Source organism: Lathamus discolor, chromosome 4 (genome assembly GCF_037157495.1).
Source record: "Lathamus discolor isolate bLatDis1 chromosome 4, bLatDis1.hap1, whole genome shotgun sequence".
NCBI classification, from domain to species: Eukaryota; Metazoa; Chordata; class Aves; order Psittaciformes; family Psittacidae; genus Lathamus; species Lathamus discolor.
The window spans coordinates 112119557-112139606 of NC_088887.1; the positions used below are offsets into that span (position 1 = coordinate 112119557).

At 37.3% G+C, this 20050-nt stretch overlaps 1 protein-coding gene across 2 annotated transcripts in view; it reads right to left on the reverse strand.

The window, feature by feature from the left end:
• AASDHPPT (aminoadipate-semialdehyde dehydrogenase-phosphopantetheinyl transferase) overlaps nt 1-20050 on the reverse strand; it is a 29797-nt gene that overhangs the window by 9551 nt on the left and 196 nt on the right. The window contains exons 1-4 of one of the 2 annotated variants that reach the window (XM_065678673.1): nt 19840-20047; nt 18733-18958; nt 764-885; nt 112-273 (exon numbers count right to left, since the gene is read on the reverse strand). In XM_065678673.1, coding sequence (XP_065534745.1) covers nt 112-273; nt 764-885; nt 18733-18958; nt 19840-19983 — 654 coding nt within the window. In that variant the 5' untranslated portion in view covers nt 19984-20047. Of the gene's footprint in view, nt 1-111; nt 274-763; nt 886-18732; nt 18959-19839; nt 20048-20050 lie in introns of those variants that run through there. The other variant, XM_065678674.1, reaches the window with a different exon arrangement.

Below are 20050 nucleotides of genomic sequence, written 5' to 3' on the forward strand. Positions count from 1 at the left end.
GTTATACAGAACAAAGGTGTAAAAATGCAATAAAAAAAAAAGTGTGAGGCAACCATATGGGTGTTCAGACTGTTTCCCATTATTGAAAAAATAAATTTGATTATTTCTTACTTCAAATGTCCACTCTTCTTCTTCATCGCCATCCAGAAGCATTCTTGTCTCCTTATATACCTTCCCTATTTCCAGTTGCAGTGGGGACACATTAAATTCAATTCTTTGCAAGTTAAAGCCAATTCCCACTCCAATAGCCTTTAAGAAGCTTTCCTTCAAGGCCTAGAACACAGAATAAATGTATTTTATTCATACTGGCTCTTCTCAAACTGTTTTAGTTCTGAGCAGCACTAAAGACCAAATAAATTTAAGACTTACACTACTGTAAATGTGAGGGTAGGACAATGCAATTACCTAAAGTTACCAGTGTTATTAATACCTTGCCTAACTTTGCTGCATTATAATGAACATGCAAGCAAAATTACCAAGCGTACACACATATATGAACCCTTTACCTTGCTCTGGGTATGTGATTAAAACTATTGTCATATATCTTTCTAGAAAACTCAGCTGTACTATCACTCTCAAAGGTATTATAACATTAAAAAAAAAAAAATCACTAAAACATAAAATTAAAATAGTATCTCCAAAAGAACAAGAAACAATAAAAAGTATACCATTTTACTATAATGAAAATAGTAACAAAACATATCAAAAGAAAACATGCAGGTTATAGCATTACAGTCTTTAAACAGAGAAAAAAAAACACTACCCAGTGCCGGTGAAACATATCCAGCTGCATCCATTCATTACTCATAGACTTAATTACACTCCACTCTGTTTCAGTAAACTGTCTCTTCATGATGTGAAAGAAATTTGGAATTGAGCTACTACCTGTAAATTTTTCAGAGATAAGTTTACAGAAATTTTATTTACAAAAATTTTAACAAGAGTAATAACTAAAAGCAAATTAATTACCTCATATTATTGCTCTAGAAAAAACTCAGAAGAAAAAACATTATGAATAATTTGAATTGATATAGCCTCAAAGTTGTGGTCCTGATGATTGCCCAGGACACTATAAAAAAACCCAAAACACTCCCACAACAGAATTACCGCATTAAAGTGTGAAATAAAAGTAAAAATGATTATGTATTTTAAGCATTCTCTAAAAAACAAAGTATTTAACCAGTACCAATAATATATTAGAAAATTGTATTCAGCTATAAAATCATCACATACAGTCTTTGACATCTGACAGCTTGATCTAGTGAAATTTTATAAAACAGCACACTGTTTGTCAGAATTCATCAAGCTATTCTGTCTCTGCCCTTGGATGCTGAGAAACATAAGAAACTTTTTTAAGCATATGTAGAATACAATATCCCACACATCGCATGCTATTAAGTCTTTTGGATTATTTTGCAATAGAAAAGGGGGTAGGGAGATGCCCATAATTACAGTAAGAATGGTATCAAGGAAAACAAACAAACACAAAACACCAAACCTTCAAATCCTCGTATTAAATTTAAGCCTCCTCTAAAAACAAGCATGGATGTGTGGCACTGCAGCAGTTCTTCAGGGGCTATACCACTAGACTAAATTTACTTTGCAGAAGACATGACAGACTGTGTGGTTATATTGATGCATGGTATTTCCACAATATACTGGAACCTATGGACCTTGTTACATGCATGGCTAATCACCCATGGCCTATATCATTAATCAGCATACCATGCAATATGCCCAACAGGGTTTACAGCTGGCTAAACAGACAGTGGCAGAAAGCCATCTATATTCTTTAGTAGGGATAATAAAAATCTGGATAGAGACAATTCGACATACTGAGACAAAATTTTTCATAGGTTATGCAATGTTCTTATTAAAATGTTGGGTGTATTCAATACAAAACATAGTCTCCCCTTCCAATATCACATTACTCTTAAGAACCCACCATTAAGCAATTGCTTAACAAAGATGCAGATTTTAACCCTAGCTCCACTGCTGATTCTGTGTGTGACTATGGGCAAGGAACTTTCCCTCTTCACATTAATGTTCCCCATCTTTAAACAAGGATAAGGGTATTAACCCTTCTCTACAATGTGGTTGTCTTCTACAGATACCTAAGCACTATATAAAAACCAGGCATTTGCAGCAGTAGTAATCGACCTGATCAAACTAACGTCACACTAAAGCACACAGTCAGGTTTTTTTTTGCCAATTTCTGTATCATACTGCAAAGTGTAATCTAACATACACAGCACACATGACACGGCAGTGACATTTCAGAGATGCCCTTGATTTGACCTACAGAGTAAAGTGAAGAAAACATCTTAAGACAGGTATTTCCTTGACAGTTGCAGTAGCCAGCTAATGGAATGATCCAGAACGATCCAAGGAGGGAACTACCCTTACTCTCTGAAGAAAATAATGATGCTAAATAAGAAAAGCAACCACAGTGTCAAGCATATTTTGATAGATTACAAAGGCAAACAAAATTTCCATCTGCTTACACAATCCAACTTCCCTGAAGCAATGAAAAATAACAAAAAGAAATTATACAACTTGGAGAAGGGTCATTGTCTTTCACCTCTGAGTTTTATATGGCCAATTTTATGAAAAAGTAACTATGAAGAGACCTGCTCCAAACAACTCACTTCCTTGTTTTTTTTCTTTCTCAAGTATTTAAGACACTGGTGAGCCACCAGTCTCTCCAAGGGCTTCAAACTACAGAACATTTAAGAATGTCCTAATGTACCTTTTCTCCTCCATTACTTTCAGAGTTCTCCTCTTTCAATAGCCCAAAGAAGACTATCCAAACTACACGACCTTCGGCATCTAGAGGCTCTTGCATTATCAGCCCTTCTGCCATCCAAACTTTATCACACATAGTGAATACATTATATTCAAAACCATTCTGCCTTTTCACTCATTTACCCCCTTTTTGTCCTAGGTTTCTTCAACTGTCCAGCTACCCTCCTCGATACTTCTGTTCAAATTTGCACAGGACTTTCCCCCACACTCCAGCTATCCGTTACATCCCTCCTCTGAAAAACTCCAGAAATGCCCTCCCCTCTCATTTTCTTCTTAATACAGCACAGTTGCTTCTCTCTGAGGAATGAATTAAGAGGAGCCAGGACTACTACTCTCCGCAAATTTCAAGCAGTACAGCAGCCTGCATTGTCAATTTCCTCATATTTGCTTCAGTATCAAAGACAGATTCACAGAATCACGGAAAAAATTAGGTTGGAAACGATGTCTGGAGATGACCTGGTCCAACCTTCTGTTGAAATCAGAGCCTTATGTCAGGTTACCCAGGGGCCTGTCAAGCAGAGATTTCACCCCTTCTCTGGGCAACTTACTACAGTGTTTTGTTGTTATTATAGTAAGAAATTGTTCTAATGTGGATAATGCACAGTATATTCTACAGATGATCATCTGAGGCACAGGCCAAGACCAGGATCCTTCACTGGGCAACAAAACTTCCTATTCTGATGATAACTTTCAAAGACCTTTTTAACAATTTTTCCTGCTGTTTATTGCCTACTCTGTAAAATTTAAGCAAAGAAAGAAAAAATAAGCCTTAATAATTTAATGATTTTTGTGAAGACACAGTGTTTTCTACAAGGAACACACAAAGATCATGTAAGAGAATACAGAAGAAACTAGAATGCAACTTGGAATTCTGACAGGAAATAAAAGCAAGACAAAGAAGTATTTATGAGGGTTATCAACCAGACAACTTATTCTTAAAAAGTTTTTTTAAAAGACGTTTCAGACGATCTTTCCCAAGACTTGCAAAGTATTCACCACAAAAATGATACAACATGATAAACATAGCCAGGTTTTGGCTTTACCTTCAGACTTTTGTTAACTAACTAAAAATTAATTTATTATCAGCACTTCACAGTTCACAGTGTGGTAGTTTCTTCTCTACAAGATGATACCAAATTTCTCAGAGAAATTTGGCTGCAGTGTACACATATATATTTATGCAAGTGGAGTTCTGGTACATAAATGCTGTAAGAGCAAACTCAAAGAAAATTCTCTAAAAAAAGAAAAAAATAATTATGAACAGGACAAGCATGATAAAAATTGTTTCAGTAAAAACGTGAAAAAAAGATTCTCTGAAGGAACAAATGCTTTTACTGCGATGAACACACATAATCCAAATACTTCCAGAAATACTTTGTCTTTACATTGTCAATAATCAATGATAAAGCCAGGAACTCACTGAAACTTATGCAATTGTACTACTGCTTCTTATTTAACTCGCAATGGTAAAGAAAGAAGATTCCTTTAAGATATGCCTACGCAGGTTGTATAAAACTGCACATCCGATTTGTCTGCTACTGAACATCCACACACTAAAAAGCTCCAGAGCAGATGCCACACAGCTGGGTACACACAGTACCAATCCAGCATTCCTTTCCCAATGTTTAGGGTTATTCCAAGAAACATTTAAATACTGAGCCAAAAAATTAGCAGGGGATACAACTATGTGGTAAAATGTAATTGAAACACTCAAAACTCTATTTCAAATATTCCTTCTTGTAAAACCATTTCACAGCTTCTGAAAAATCAGAATTTAGATTCTAATTTCAATAAATCCAATATACTTACAGTAATCTTGCCCATCTCAGTGGCAAAGTGAGATTCCTGTAACACAATGTGCGTACTTCAGAAAAAAATACATTTATGTGTGCAAATTACTTATTTAAATTGGTGAGCACCAGGAAATTGCACAATATTTATCTGACTGAGCATCTGAATAGGTGGGGGTTCATCACTGAAACAGAATAAATTAAATTTTGTGATTTTAGGAATACATAACAGATAAGACATGCTATCATATGAGATTTCAAAAATAAGAAGAGTTGGTAGCACAGAAAAACAGGAAGCTTGCTCCACAAATGGCTTATGATTAATGTGAAAAGATACATATCCACATTAACTATTAAAACTCTATGAAATAACAGTCACTCACCTTTTGCTTCTTTCTTTAACAGAATAAAAATCGTGATGGGAGTAGATATATGAAAATATTGGATAAATTGTTTTTAAAAAATGGTGTTTAATTAACGGTTTAGATTCTATAGGGAATTGAGATAGTGCATTTCAGCACACAGAAAAAACAAGCCAATGGCATGGAAGTTATTAAAGTGACAAAGGGTGGGAGCGTAGGGATGAGATTTTTGAATTAAACATGAAATCAAACTTGCCTTGGTTGAGATGATTAAAGAAAATAAGCTCCAAGGTGACTGAGAGTTTTCTTGCTTTCAAAGTTATTGTATTGACTATTGTAAGCATTCTGTCAACAATCTAACAATATCTCTTTTCGTAATTATCCTCTATTAATACCTTAAAAATAAGATTTTTATTTAGTATAGAAGCCTAATCATAAAAATGTTTTTTTAATAAAGGTGCTTTTCCTTTTCAGAAATGCATATATCTGTTCAGTCATCAACCAAATAACTTCACTATAAACCTTATAAAAATCTAAGTTAACAACTATGAATTTTTAATGTGGCAATTCCTGCAACTCTAAACTTTAAAATTACTTCCAATGCTTTGTATAGATATCTCTTACTTGCATATGCCACTTAATTTCCTAATTTACAGTTAATATACTGTTCAAAATGTACATAGCTTCTTTTAAAGAAAAACTGGGAAACAAACTTTAATTCTTTTTAATACTCACCAGAACTATACTGCCCTTTCTCTCACTAGAAAATACATTTTCATTTCTGTATGTTTTTATAGTTCACTCCTCACCTTTACACAAACTTATGCATTCTTTCTTCTTGCATTTGTTCACAATAGATAATATTTTGGAAGCATTTCTCTAGTCTACTGTAAATTCCGCACTTGGAAATTTTTTTGTTACAGAGCATGACATCCTTTAAATATAGGAAGCAGTTTTTGTTTTTACATTGGATCATCTTGCTGAAAAGCAAGACAGTCAACTAGAAAACTCTAGTAAATTTAACCAAAATGTACTGCAGCTTCTTTTCATAATATCCAATTAACTGACAAGAATTTGTCCCAATATCTGACTGCCTAACAGATACAAACCTGTATGTTCATCTGCATTAGAGCAAAACTGACTGGATGGTTTAGCTGTTCAATGGCCTAACTTTAAGTCCTTTTTTCCTAGAATATATGGAGCTCTGCCTCCTTCCCACAACATTCGGTAACTTGCTTCTTATGTAATAGCAGCCATAGAGGAAAGGTATCCAGCAAATCTCTGACCAATTAGTGTACAAATTAGTCTGATATTCACAAGGTAGAGGTTTTGTCCTTGAGACCAGGATATATTTTCATTGATTATTTTTAATGTACAGACACTTATGCCTCACTCCGCATCACATCATTATGCAGATTTGAAGCCAGAGTAGTTCACAGAAAAAAATAAATATAAAATTAACACAGTTGTGAAGGCAATTGATTTCTTACCTGCATAGTGGTACTATTCCCTGCTAATATCTTTATAGTGGTGCTTTGTTTACAGTGTTACAAACATCAAGTCAATCATAAATCAGCTTTGGTAATACAATGTGTACTTAACAAAGGTAGTAATTTTCCTGTTGTACCTGAAGTTATCAAAACCATTATATACCTTCTCAAATATAGTGGGAAGAGCAGATGACTGACCTTCCTCACTTAGTTTTTACCAGTTTTACAGTGTACAAATTGTTTTGGTCAGATACAAACTAACAAGTTTATAACGTGACATACATCTGAAACTATGAATATGGAAAGCTAAAAGCTACTACTGGCAGTTCATTGATCAACTAAGCCCCTGGAAAAAAAGAAACCTAAATCCCAGAATGTTAACAGACTCCGACTGCTTGAATTGCATGAAAGAAGCAGGTCAGTGATCAAGAACTAATAACTAATCAATATATATGAATTTACTTTCAGATGGCAAATTGGTGAACTGACAATGTGAAATGTGCTACTGAAGAAAAATGAGCTACTGAAGTATGAACAGATCAATCTACTTAATGATGTGAAACATGGGCTAGATATAAATCCTGCAAACTAACCAACTGCACAGGATTAATACGTTTTGAGTCCCAGACTCTTGGGCTGACAGTCCTTTTGGTGTAGGACACAAGCCACATTTTACAATATTTTACTATCTTTAAGGGAAACCAAAGTAAACTACAACAGAGAAAACATTTTTTCTGCAACAGATGCCTAAATCCTGTTTATTAATACCAATGAACCATTGTACAGATGTTTAGAAACTGACAAGACAAACAATTAGCTAGATAAATTACTCTCTGAGAAGAAACAGACAGAACAATGCATGTTTTTTAAATCTATTATCTCACACAGCTATAGTGTGAATTGGAAATTGGATTTTCATTCTGCGCCCCCTCCACTTCCAGCCAGCATCCTGCAATTCTTCCAACATCCATCTTTGCCATTTAACGACTGATGATATGTTCTCTCTTGGCATACCTCAGAGAAGCAGCATTAACTTTAAAGTGTCAGAAAATGTTGAGCAATTTGTTCAGCAATTTGTTGAATTGCTCAACATTTCCCAGACTGTAAAAATGGAAAAGTCATAAAGAGACTAACATAATTTGATAATGTTTGATATTTAATCTGCAGTTAGAATTGTTAAATCTCTGCAATACTAGAGAAATTGCTAAGGTTTCAATCACATTACTGTGATTCGGTCCAACAGCACTGATGCATAGCTACGCAACCTGCCCTGACAGTCAATGTTAAACAAAAAGTAAAGAACCAGAATGGATTACACAGCTCTACTTCCAAAACTGCATTACAGAAATCACAGTTTTGACAAAGAAAAGTCACAAGCTATTAACTGGATACCTCACACCTGATCAATTTACAGACAGGTAGTATATGGTCTGAAATAGATATTTGCTTTTTGTCAGTGTTCTGAATCTAAAAAAAAAGTCAAATCTCAAATTTTGTTCAGACTCCAGCACATTTTTATATGTTCTATCCCAAACATTTAACTGTAATATATCCGGTTAACTGTAATATATATCTAATTAACTGTAATATTTATCTAATATATATATTATATCTAATATATATCTAATATATGTATATACGGTTGATATGCTGGAGGGAAGGGATGCCATCCAGAGGGACCTTGACACGCTTGTGAGGTGGGCTGATGCCAGCCTTATGAAGTTCAACCATGACAAGTGCAAGGTCCTACACCTGGGTCGGAGCAATTCCAGGCACAGCTACAGATTGGGCAGAGAAGAGATTCAGAGCGGCCCTGCAGAGAAGGACTTGGGGGTGTTGGGCGATGAGAAAATGAACATGAGCCGGCTGCAGTGTGCGCTTGCAGCCCAGAAAGCCAACCGTATCCTGGGCTGCATCAAAAGGAGTGTGACCAGCAGGTCAAAAGAGGTGATCCTGCCCCTCTACTCTGCTCTTGTGAGACCACACCTGGAGTAATTGTGTGCAGTTCTGGTGTCTTCAACATAAAAAGGACATGGAACTGCTAGAACAAGTCCAGAGGAGGGCCACGAGGATGATCAGGGGACTGGAGCACCTCCCGTATGAAGACAACACTGAGAAAGTTGGGGCTGTTCAGCCTGGAGAAGAGGAGGCTGCGTGGAGACCTCATAGCAGCCTTCCAGTACCTGAAGGGGGCCTACAGGGATGCTGGGGAGGGACTCTTCATCAGAGACTGTAGTGATAGGACAAAGGGTAACGGGTTAAAACTTAAACAGGGGAAGTTTAGATTGGATATAAGGAGGAAATTCTTTCCTGTTAGGGTGGTGAGGCACTGGAATGGGTTGCCCAGGGAGGTTGTGAGTGCTGCATCCCTGGCAGTGTTCAAGGCCAGGTTGGATGAAGCCTTGGGTGGGATGGTTTAGTGTGAGGTGTCCCTGCCCATGGCAGGGGGGTTGGAACTAGATGATCTTGAGGTCCTTTCCAACCCTAACTATTCTATGATTCTATGATTCTATACTTGCCATTGAAGAGCTTACTGACATCATCACACCTGCGTGCAAGGGCATGGTTTTAGCTTGCTTTAGAGAAAAAACATATTTAAAATACATGGGGTCTTAATCACTAAGATGATTCAGGAACCTCGAGTCCTTTTGATGAAATGTACTTAGTTATAACTAAACAGTAATAGAAAAAAATATAATGAGCAGTAATAAAATAAGAAACCCCTTCTTAACTTGCCTACATGAACTGCTATACCTTGTACTTGCTTAAGCTCTTTCCAAGACATTGCATGACCACAGCTAGCAGAGCTTAAAGCAGCCACAGCATTTCAGCAAAGAGGTAAATTACCTCATGGAAATGGCTTTTTAATCAGTTTTTCATTACAGAATATATGAACAGTTAAAGCATGCCATTTTGTCAGAGCAGCAGGAACTCCAATTCCTTTCAACATTCATTGAGGTTACAACGCATCACACTAAAAATAAACACAAAACCCCAAAATCTAAATAAATATCAAAAAAGATTTTCTTTTATAAAGCCGTTATGGTTGTGAGTTGTGAGGACACAACTACAGATGTTAAAAAAAAAGAAAAAAAAAGTCAAACGTGCTCTGATATCTTCAAAGGTAACAGCCATTTAGGAACATAACATGTTTTAATGGAGCTAAATGACCTTCTGTTGCTCTTTAAAATTACAACAAAAACCTCAAGATGTTGCTAGTGCAACAGCACCTTCATATAAGATACATGCTTGACCATCTATAGCCTTACACTACAGCAGTATTATCAAGCCACCAGATCTCAAACATTTTATGAAATAAATTACTAGAGGACCTTTCTGCACAGAAATATTATATTGACTGACACCTCTGATAATTAATCCTTTGCTTAAAAATAAATATTTCAAAAGAAAATCTACCATTTCATATCATCTACTATTCCCAGAAAAAAGACAAGCAAAAACCCTATGAGGATGACCACTCAATGTCAAAACTGGATCACTTCATTAACTTTGTTCAATTAACTCTCACACTGTATGACATGTGTGTGTGCATATACACGTGTATATATACACGTGATCTGTGTATATATATGCATACATATATTCAGTGTTGCTGTTAGATGCATAGTTAGAAATTCCAGCAGAATGGGGATGATGCCCAGCTTCTATCTTTGTATTGAATCAGATACACTGCAAACTAACATTATCCTCATGGTATCACTAATGGTTGCTACTGAACAATAAAAGTATTAAGATAATAGTAGGAGGAAAGGGTAGGTACTTTAGGGAAAATGTGATTATATGAGAGTATTCCCATCTCTAAGAAACTAGTATGACTGCAGAACCTGGGGGTGCATGGGGATCTGCTTGGTACTTGGTATACAGTGTTGTATTGAACACAAAAGGGGAGGGAGGAGGAGTGGAGAAATGCCAGTGCTCAGTAACTAAGTAATCTTTACCTTCCACATGAATTTGACTGCATGATTCACACTTCCTAACACCTCCTTGCTTTGACTAATGCAATTTCCCCACCCTCTTCCCCCCAGGAAGCTGTGTGACCTTAGAAAACACAAGCTGATTCAAGCTGAGATGGCTTCTCTGAAAGACTTCAGTGATAGATCTCTCTTCTAAATTAGGTGTTTGGTGTGGAACTGGTCTTCAGTATTGAGACACACACTCTGGGACTACCTTCTTCCACATCATGATATCCTGCTGCAGTAATGAAGCCACTGAACAACTGAGGTCCTTGTGACGGCCAAAGTCAGGACACTGTGCAGAATTCTGTCCCAGAACATGAATCTCACAGCCAGATGCTGTAAAAATGACCCTTATTTTCACGCTTAAAACATCCCCACTTCTGTGTATAGACTGCCCCTCCTTTCCCCTTCAAAATGAAGTCCAAAAACCTGCAAGGTGACATAATTATCAGTGTCCTATCTAACGACAGCAACCATGTAAGAACATGCTTTATAAAAACCCTTGTAAAGCCATTTGTTTGGCTTGTCAGCAGCTGAAAGACCCACAGAGAAGAGACAGTGGTCAGCTAGTCATTCAGCATGTTTTCCTCACATATCCTTCTCGCCATCAACACGCAAGTCAATTGTTGCAGAGCTCCAGACCAGCCACTGCAAGAGCTTTTACCCAGCTAACAGGATATCTAAGAAGAAATGGCAGAGGAAGATTAATATATTGTAACTGACAAAAGCAAAGCATTGCCCATAACTGAAAAACTGATGAACTTCAATTGTCCATTGACCTGTATCAGTTATATCTACTTTTGTAGACACCATTTCCAAGTGTTTGCTGTTTTTACTATGTTCTATTAAATAGGGGTTTGCTAGGAAGAAGATCTATGTATTCAATAGAAATCCCAAAATTTTAAGGGACAGGAAAACTATACAGGGCATGGAACAATATTTTAATGCACTAGAAGACTGGATTTTTCATCAAAATGCAACACAGCACATAACTCCTAAAAATTACAGCATCAACCAGACATAAGGCAAACCCCCAGCTACTTACAGAAATAGCAAAAGTCTCCTGGTACTAAAATTTCCTGAAAACCTGACATGACAAGCTCACCTTAAGTGAGGAAAATACAAAAATACCTTCTTAAAAATCAGAATTTTTCTTTGAAAAGAAATGCATCAGGGAAATCCAGTTGAGGGGTGGGTGGTGGGTTTTGTTTTTTTTTTTGTTGTTTGTTTTGGTTTGGATTTTTTACAGGTTTTTTTTCTTTTTTTTGTGTTTCTGAGGGGAGTTGTTAAATATTTAATGCATATTACCACTTCAAAAGTCAGACTAAAAATCTGCAGATCTCTAAAACATTGCCTTCCAACCTCAAAACTAACAAGAGCTCCAAACTGTAATACTAGCACAGACAACATTCAAACAAGCATTTGACAACACATAGTAAAGACAGCTTCTATTTTCCAGTTTTTGCAGCAACTCTTATCTGTAGAGCTGAAGCTATTGGAAAGGGGCAGTGTTGGCAAAGAACTCCTCAAAAAGCAAATTCCTAATATGTACAGAAAAATTACTTAATTTTGGGCCTCCTGACATCTTTCTGCTAGACTTCCTTAATTTGGAAAGCCAAAGCTGACTGCAATTAGTGTGGGCTGAGAAGTGCTCTTAGTTCTGTTAAAGAAATCCCCAACAAACAAACAAACAAAAAAAACCCAACAAGCAAACAAAAGAAACCCCAACAACAACCCAACCCCAAACCAAAAAACCCCAAACCCCCAAACAAACAAACAAAAAAAAAAAAACAAACAGAAACTTAATTCTCTTTTGCCTCTCATTCTGAATGTATAACTGTATTTCCCAGAAGACCAATTAAGGAATAAATTGTGATTATTGTAAATTCAATGTGCAGAAGGATATTTCAGGAAAACAAAAACAACAAAACCACTCCCAACCAACCAAAAGAAATCCCAAACCCAGAGAAACATAGTTTCCTTTTGTTCTACCTCTTATTTTTACTAAAAGCTCCTACTTTAAGTCAGTTTTTTTGCTTTCTTTATTGTTAATTTATCCCTCATTTTAAACATATTTATTCTCCAGAAGTTCTTTTTCACTGTTCTACGTTTTGCTATTAGTTTGTATTTTAATCCCAATGAGTTTGTTTCCTATTAAAAAAGTCATCAAGTTTTTCTTTCTAAAAAGCCTATTTCATCTCAAAGAAGAGATTCAATCACAGTATCAAATTTTCCTTTCAGTTTACCAAGCATTGATATTTAATCAATTACCAGAATGTGTCAGTATTTTAACAAATGTTACACAATTACAGCTTAAAACAGTGTAATAACTGTGACAAAATAAAGCACAATAATGAAACTGCTATATAATAAGTATTCTTTAAGAGCATGTTTAAGATGGCTGTTTCTCCCCATTTTCGAGTAGAACAAGAACAAAGAAATTCCTCCCTGTTCACTCAGTGTAAGGGCATATAACCACTATCATTTGTTAGTTCAACAAGGAAATTAGTTAGATGTTCTAACACTACTTAACATCTAAAAATGATGTTTTTGTCTTTACAAATTCTGACTTCCATAATTAATTAAAAGTAACATTTAACCTAAATCCTTTGTTAATTCCTTCATCCAAAACACTGTATCTACATATCTAAAGCTGTACCATTACCATTAGGTAATAATTTGGCAATTATCTCTTGCAGTAGAAGATTAGATTCTGATTGCTGCTAAGAGATTCACTGAAATACACCAGTAAAACCAAAGCCAATTAAAACTTTGCGTAAGGTGAAGTTAAGGCAATATAAGGACAAAAGCACCACAAAGAATAATCTCTTTCAGCATTTCTTTCTAGTTCAAGAAATTCTTATTGCAAAAAATTAAAAGCATCAATTAAAGAAAGTTAAAAAAAGTTCAAAAAAGTTCAAAAAAGCTTGAATGTGGCTGCTAGATAAAAGACATGCCAAATATCTTGACTATGATGTAGGTGTGCCTATGTCTCAAGTTTAGTTTATAACAAGCTAGAGAGAGAGCTCTCCTCCAGTAGCTAGACTGAAACATGGTATTTAGCTTATTTGCGTGGGACTTGGATACTCTGATTCATGTGTGACATCTCTCTAAAGACCTCTTTTGTTATCTCATCTCAATGATGAAATAATAAGAATAAAAAGAAAAAACTGAATCAAGTTCTGTTTACATTTCTTTGCCTCAGGGAAAAAAAAAATAATCCAACAAGCAAAATGAAAAAAAACCCAAACAAAACGCCAAACCGAAACAAATATTTTTCAGACAAGCCACTGTTTGTACATGATAACCTACTTTCTTAAAAAAGCATCCTGGGAACTATTTTTAGATCAAATTAATTTTCTATAAAATTCACATGCAGAAAGTTTACCCTTTTGTGTCTTTTAATAAGCAAAACTAGCATAAACCCAAAAGATTAATGAGAAAAGCTAATTTTATTGCATGTAAAGTATTTAATTCTGGAATTACACTGAGACTGGAGATGACTGGATCAAAGCAACTGTAATGCAGTAGGTAAGAAAGACTGCAGGCTGATTATGAAAGATCAGGCATGAACTGTTGATTTACTTGCTTTTCTAATTCCATCTAAGTTAAAAAAATGAATTACTGTAAAGAAATTCACTCTTGAACTTAAGACCTAAATTTTAGTTTTTTTTTTTTTAATTCTCACAGCAATCTTTATTAAGCTATAATTATATCCTAAGTCTCTAAAAATGTCCTTCTTTACAGAGTTTAAGTGACTGGCAAATCAGCATCCCACACACCATTCAAACCAAGCTGACAGGCTGCAAAATTGCTTGTCCGTAAATTACAGGCCAAATACATTACCACAAGCTCAGTTTTCCCCACTGGAGTTAATAGAACTATGAGAATCCTACTCATCTCATTTCCGAATGTGTTAAAATAATTTCATATGCATGACATCTCCTGCCAAATTATGCCTACAATAACTTCATTAACAAATTTACAATACAGAGTGCATTTTCCCAAGTGACTCAAGAGTTCATCTTAAACTGATCTAAAGAAAAAAAACAGCCAAACAAAAAAACCCCAAACAAAACCCCAAAACCATTGATCTCAGTAATTCTTCAAAATCAAGTAAATTGAAAGCCTGATTTAAATCTACAAAACTAACCTGCTAGACAACCAAAAGGCAACAACACACAATACCTAAAGAGGACATCTTCCTTTTCTATTATCACTACATTACTTAGTTCAATATCTGAACAGAGAGAAATAGGGTGACAAACTGTTACATACCTGTGGAACTTTTGCAGAACTGTCTCTATTTGCACTGCTAAGAATAGCTTCTTGTGTGGTCTGCCTTCACCTATGAGGAAACCTATGTCTTATAGTAACTTCATTTTTCAGATTTTAATAATGCAGCAAAAGTTATATGGAAAGAGATGGCTTCTTATTGTTCCTAAGTACAACAAAAATAGGCAGCACAGATTAAGAAGTGGTGTAAAATGCTTATGTGCAGGTCTCCTTGTTACTTGCTAGCACACAATTTAATAACCTATTTCTCAAAACTTCCAGCTGCATGATATTGTCTTGTATATTCGCACTGCATATTTTGATTCACTAGCTGAATGATAAAGGAGTGCAAGAACTAGAATATTAGAAACTTCAATCAAGATTCTGTTGGATAACATCAGAAGATGAAGTGTATTTAGACAAGCATCTGAAAACAAAACAAAACAGATCTACTGTAATGTACTCTCTGCAGAAGGAACTCTGTCCTTGTAGCTATTCCAGAGAAAGATTTATAGTGGACTCACTCTCAAAAATATAACATACTTAGAAACTACAGAGCAAGAGCACCACTCAGTGGAACTACCAGAAAAAACAATATTGGTAAAGTCAGTCTCATATTCATAGCACAGCAGTAAAAAGAGTTCCAGGTAATTCTACTAAGACAAAAATCTTTCTCAGAAAAAAACAGGTGAAAATACTGCTAGCTTTAGTTCATATTACAAAGACTATAATAATTTAAAATTCTACCCTTAATATTGTTCATTTGCTGGCTCACTTTCCCACATAAAATTACTAATTTTTATTACTATTCTACTTCTTTTCCAAAAATACAAATTATAAACCCAAAAAGGAATACGTATAGACGTAAACAAAACCTCTTTAAAATTTGGAACCTGGAATTGTCTAATCTATAAATATTTATTTAAAATACATAATGTGGAAAAGAATTGCATGACCAGATGCTGACACACTTAATGACAGCTATTTCTTCAGATCCATGTTGTTATTTGGAAATCCTAGGACAGGCAACTAAAAAGCCACATGACAGAAGCCAGAATAGCAACCAAAACCTGATTGACAGGATGAACTCAAGAGCATTTTCCTAAACTTAGTCTGCTAAAGTTGACATATATACTAACAGCCTAACTTCGACTCTACACCTTCTACAACAGCAGTGACCAGGGACACTGAATGAAGAGTACACACAGACACAAGGTGGAAAAACCTTGATCTGTTCTGATGTTGCCAGTAGAATAAGCAGTAGATCAATGCATATTTGAGTTATCCACTACTTAATTTCACATGAGAGAAATGAGAAAAGAATAATGAAAAAATAAGTAAAAAAATACAGGAAAAAGGAAGACGTAGAAATTATATTTTTAAAATAAAGCCAGCTAATATTGAAGTTAAAAGATTTTTTTCTATTAACTGGCAAGGAACTAAGAATACGTCCCCTTACAAAGTTGAATGCATTACGGAATGGAGAAGAATACAAGCGAAGAGAGAAGAATGGAGAAGCAATACAAAATCAGGATCCTAAACCTAAACATAAAATTAAACCTCTGCTCTTCACAATTGTTTCCTACCTTCAGAAGTACAGTGTAACACATTTCGTAAGACTTGTCAGCTGCATACTGGCAATGTGTCTAAACTGCCAGCTAGACTTCCAGGTGCATAAAATGACAGCAGAGGATGAGCTATCCCTACCTCATACATAAGTGACTTTAAATTTTTCATTTCCCAAGAAAAACTTAAAATACAAACATTTGAAGGTTTTGATTTTCACTATTTACCTACTGAAACAGGAAAGCTTTGCAAATTGAGTAATTGAGTCCTTCTCCTGCGGAGAAGGACTTGGGGGTGTTGGTCGATGAGAAAATGAACATGAGCCAGCTTCAGTGTGCGCTCACAGCCCAGAAAGCCAACCGTATCCTGGGATACATCAAAAGAAGCGTGACCAGCAGGTCGAAAGAGGTGATCCTGCCCCTCTACTCTGCTCTTGTGAGACCACACCTGGAGTATTGTGTGCAGTTCTGGTGTCCTCAACATAAAAAGGACATGGAACTGCTGGAGCAAGTCCAGAGGAGGGCCACGAGGATGATCAGGGGACTGGAGCACCTCCCGTATGAAGACAGGCTGAGGAAGTTGGGGCTGTTCAGCCTGGAGAAGAGGAGGCTGCGTGGAGACCTCATAGCAGCCTTTCAGTATCTGAAGGGGGCCTATAGGGATGTTGGGGAGGGACTCTTCATCAGAGACTGCAGGACAAGGTGTAACGGGTTAAAACTTAAACAGGGCAAGTTTAGATTGGATATAGGGAGGAAATTCTTTCCTGTTAGGGTGGTGAGGCACTGGAATGGGTTGCCCAGGGAGGTTGTGAGTGCTGCATCCCTGGCAGTGTTCAAGGCCAGGCTGGATGAAGCCTTGGGTGGGATGGTTTAGTGTGAGGTGTCCCTGCCCACGGCAGGGGGGTTGGAACTAGATGATCTTGAGGTCCTTTCCAACCCTAACTATTCTATAATTCTATGATTACAGAGTCTTGGGGTAAGGCCTTCGGCAAGCCCAAAGTGTATTCGGGGTACTGGGCCTGGGTGTTAATTTTTAACATAGCAGCCTGCATGGCACTGGGTTTTAAATCTTTGCCTAGAACACTGCTGAGACCACCCAAGTATCAGCAATGTTTGCATGGCATCAAGGCCTTCTCCATCAGCAAATAGGCTGAGGGTGTGCAAGACAATGGGAGAAGAAACAGCTGGGACATTACTTCGTTTTGTTTTGCCTGGGAGAGGTATGATAAACACCAGCCTTGAGCTTAATCTGGTATTTGGGCCTATTGCAATCCCTTCAGGGGTGTACCTGTTCCAGCACAGCCTTACCCACAGGCCATAGTTCCTGTCATGAAATATACAATTGCTCTGATGTGGAGTCCTCCACTGGCTACACTCTGGCCTCACATGCTGACCACCACCTTTAGACAGAGCATCTACAGCAGACGGAAATGAGTCACAGAAGATTAGACTACAGTAATTTCTGTGCATTTTAGCTAAACATGCCAAGCCAAAAATATACACTTGTAATAATCATTAAAACGGTGTAAAGCAACCAAATAGGAAGTTATCCTGTCAAAGTTTATTTGAATCTTTACCTTACTACTCAAATTATTTCACAGCATAAAATGCTGGGAAAATTTAATATTGTGAAGAGAGATTTTCTAAGAACACAGCTATTATGGTCATATCTAGTTAAACATTTGTGGAAGAGTCTCAAAACCTAAAATTCCAGTAAACTGTAAATCCCAGTATGTTTCTTGTTTAAACCAGCCATACACTGATGAATATTTGTGAACTAAATGATCTCCATAACACTGTACTTAAAAATACACTTTGCTACAACTCTGATTTATAATTTGGGTCCTGAAGTTCACTAATAAAGCCAGGTTAGTGAAACATTTCATACAAGTAAATAGGCCAATAGCTAGTTAGTGAAGTTTAGTCTTTTACCAGGGGAACCTCAGATGTTTTCCCCTCATGATCTCCTCTCACTGGGGACTACTACACACAGTCACAACAAATCTCCGATGCCAGTCTGCTTACAGTACTGGGCCTTGAGCTGACACATACAATGTCCACACTTACGGGACAAAGGAGTAACATTCAGAGATTATAAATTTTCACAGGGATTGGTCCCAATGTCCCTAGTTGGAAAGCTGTCCCTGCTTCTACCTAACAGACACAAACCTGTAATTAAAATAGCTGCAGATGCCAACCTTGCCAATATCATAGCAGGATACATGACCTTATTTTTCCAGGGTTCTGCTTTCCTAAACTGGAAATATATCCATATCTGGCATAACAGAAAACCCAAAATAATCTATGACGAGTGCATTTAATAATTAAAATAGCAAATATACAATATGCTCATACTCTCTCTTCTAATTACACTATATTCCTAGGACACAGATTGGTTCTTTGGGAAACGTTAAAGTATTCAGCACTTAAGCACTAGAAAATCCACTTTGGTCACCATAATGCATTACCTGGCAAATTAGTCTTCATAATATCTATGCCAACTTGAAGCTCAGGCTCAGCTGCAAGAACTGCATAATCTCCTTGATGAGAGATATTGAAGTTGTAATTCGAATAGATACTGAGTACGTTATTTGCCAGGAAAGGTTTTCCTTTCGATGTCCTTTGCAAGTCTATTTCATTCCAAGGTATGCACAACTTCTCTGAAATTAATTTCCGCATCAGCAGGCGACCAGCCTATGAAATAAAACGGAAGCGATTCATATAGAACTATTACGCTATATGCAAAGTATCTAAGATTGCTAGAAAAAAACACTTTATTTTATAAGTAGCTTTACTATTGCTGACATAAATTAGGACAGAGACAACCCAATCAAAAAAGCTATCCCAGCCTAGAAGAATCACATAAAATAGTTCCTTCTCAACCTTATTTAGGATACTTTCTTGCACAGATGAATACTTTTTATACCACAGTGAACAATAAAACTGTCTCAACAGCTTTCCTTTCAGTACATTCATTAAGTCACTTTGGCACTAAATGAAATGCTCAACATCTGAAAGGGACGAGGAATTTCTTACAGATAAGCAGCATTAGTCTGTATTACTGCCACGCTGTTGTGTGAGACTTAAAACCTGAATTATGTAAAACAGCTTTACTTTCTTACACATTACACTGCTGTCTTCATGTCTCCTACTACACCGGTTTTGTCTCCTAACTTAGTATCATGACATAAACCTTAAGTCTTTCAGAGTAACCAGCAGACTGCAAACGTCCCCTCTTCCTCCTAAGTGAAGGTGTAAGTAGAACTGACAGTTAATTCTCCGTAACGCATTTACTGCTCTGAAATGCCCTTGCTGGGTGTATTTTCCTACGAGAAGTACTGAATCCACTGAGACAACCGCATCCCCAGGGGAAACAGCCGGTCCCGGGGCCACGAGCGGCGCCAGCGGGGTGGTCCCGGGCAGCCTCCGCCACAGCTCCGCGAGCAGCGCCCGCAGCGGCGGGACAGAACAAAGCGGAGGGCCCTGGGCGCTCTGCATGCCGCTCATGGAGGAACGCCGCCAGCCCTGAGGAGGAGAACCGCCCCCCCGCGCCGTGCCCCCCCGCCAGCGTGTACCAAGGCGGCTTTGGCATCGCGGGCAAAGACAAACTGGCCGATGCGGTCCTTCTCCTCGGGCTGCACCAGCCGCGCCGCCAGCAGCCACTCCTGGCGGCAGGGCCGCCAGGAGGCACAGGGGAAGGCCCAGCGCACGCTGCCCATCGGCACCGCACAGCGACAGAGCGGGGCGGGCCTCGCTCCCGAACGCCGTCAGGCACGAGCGCCGCCC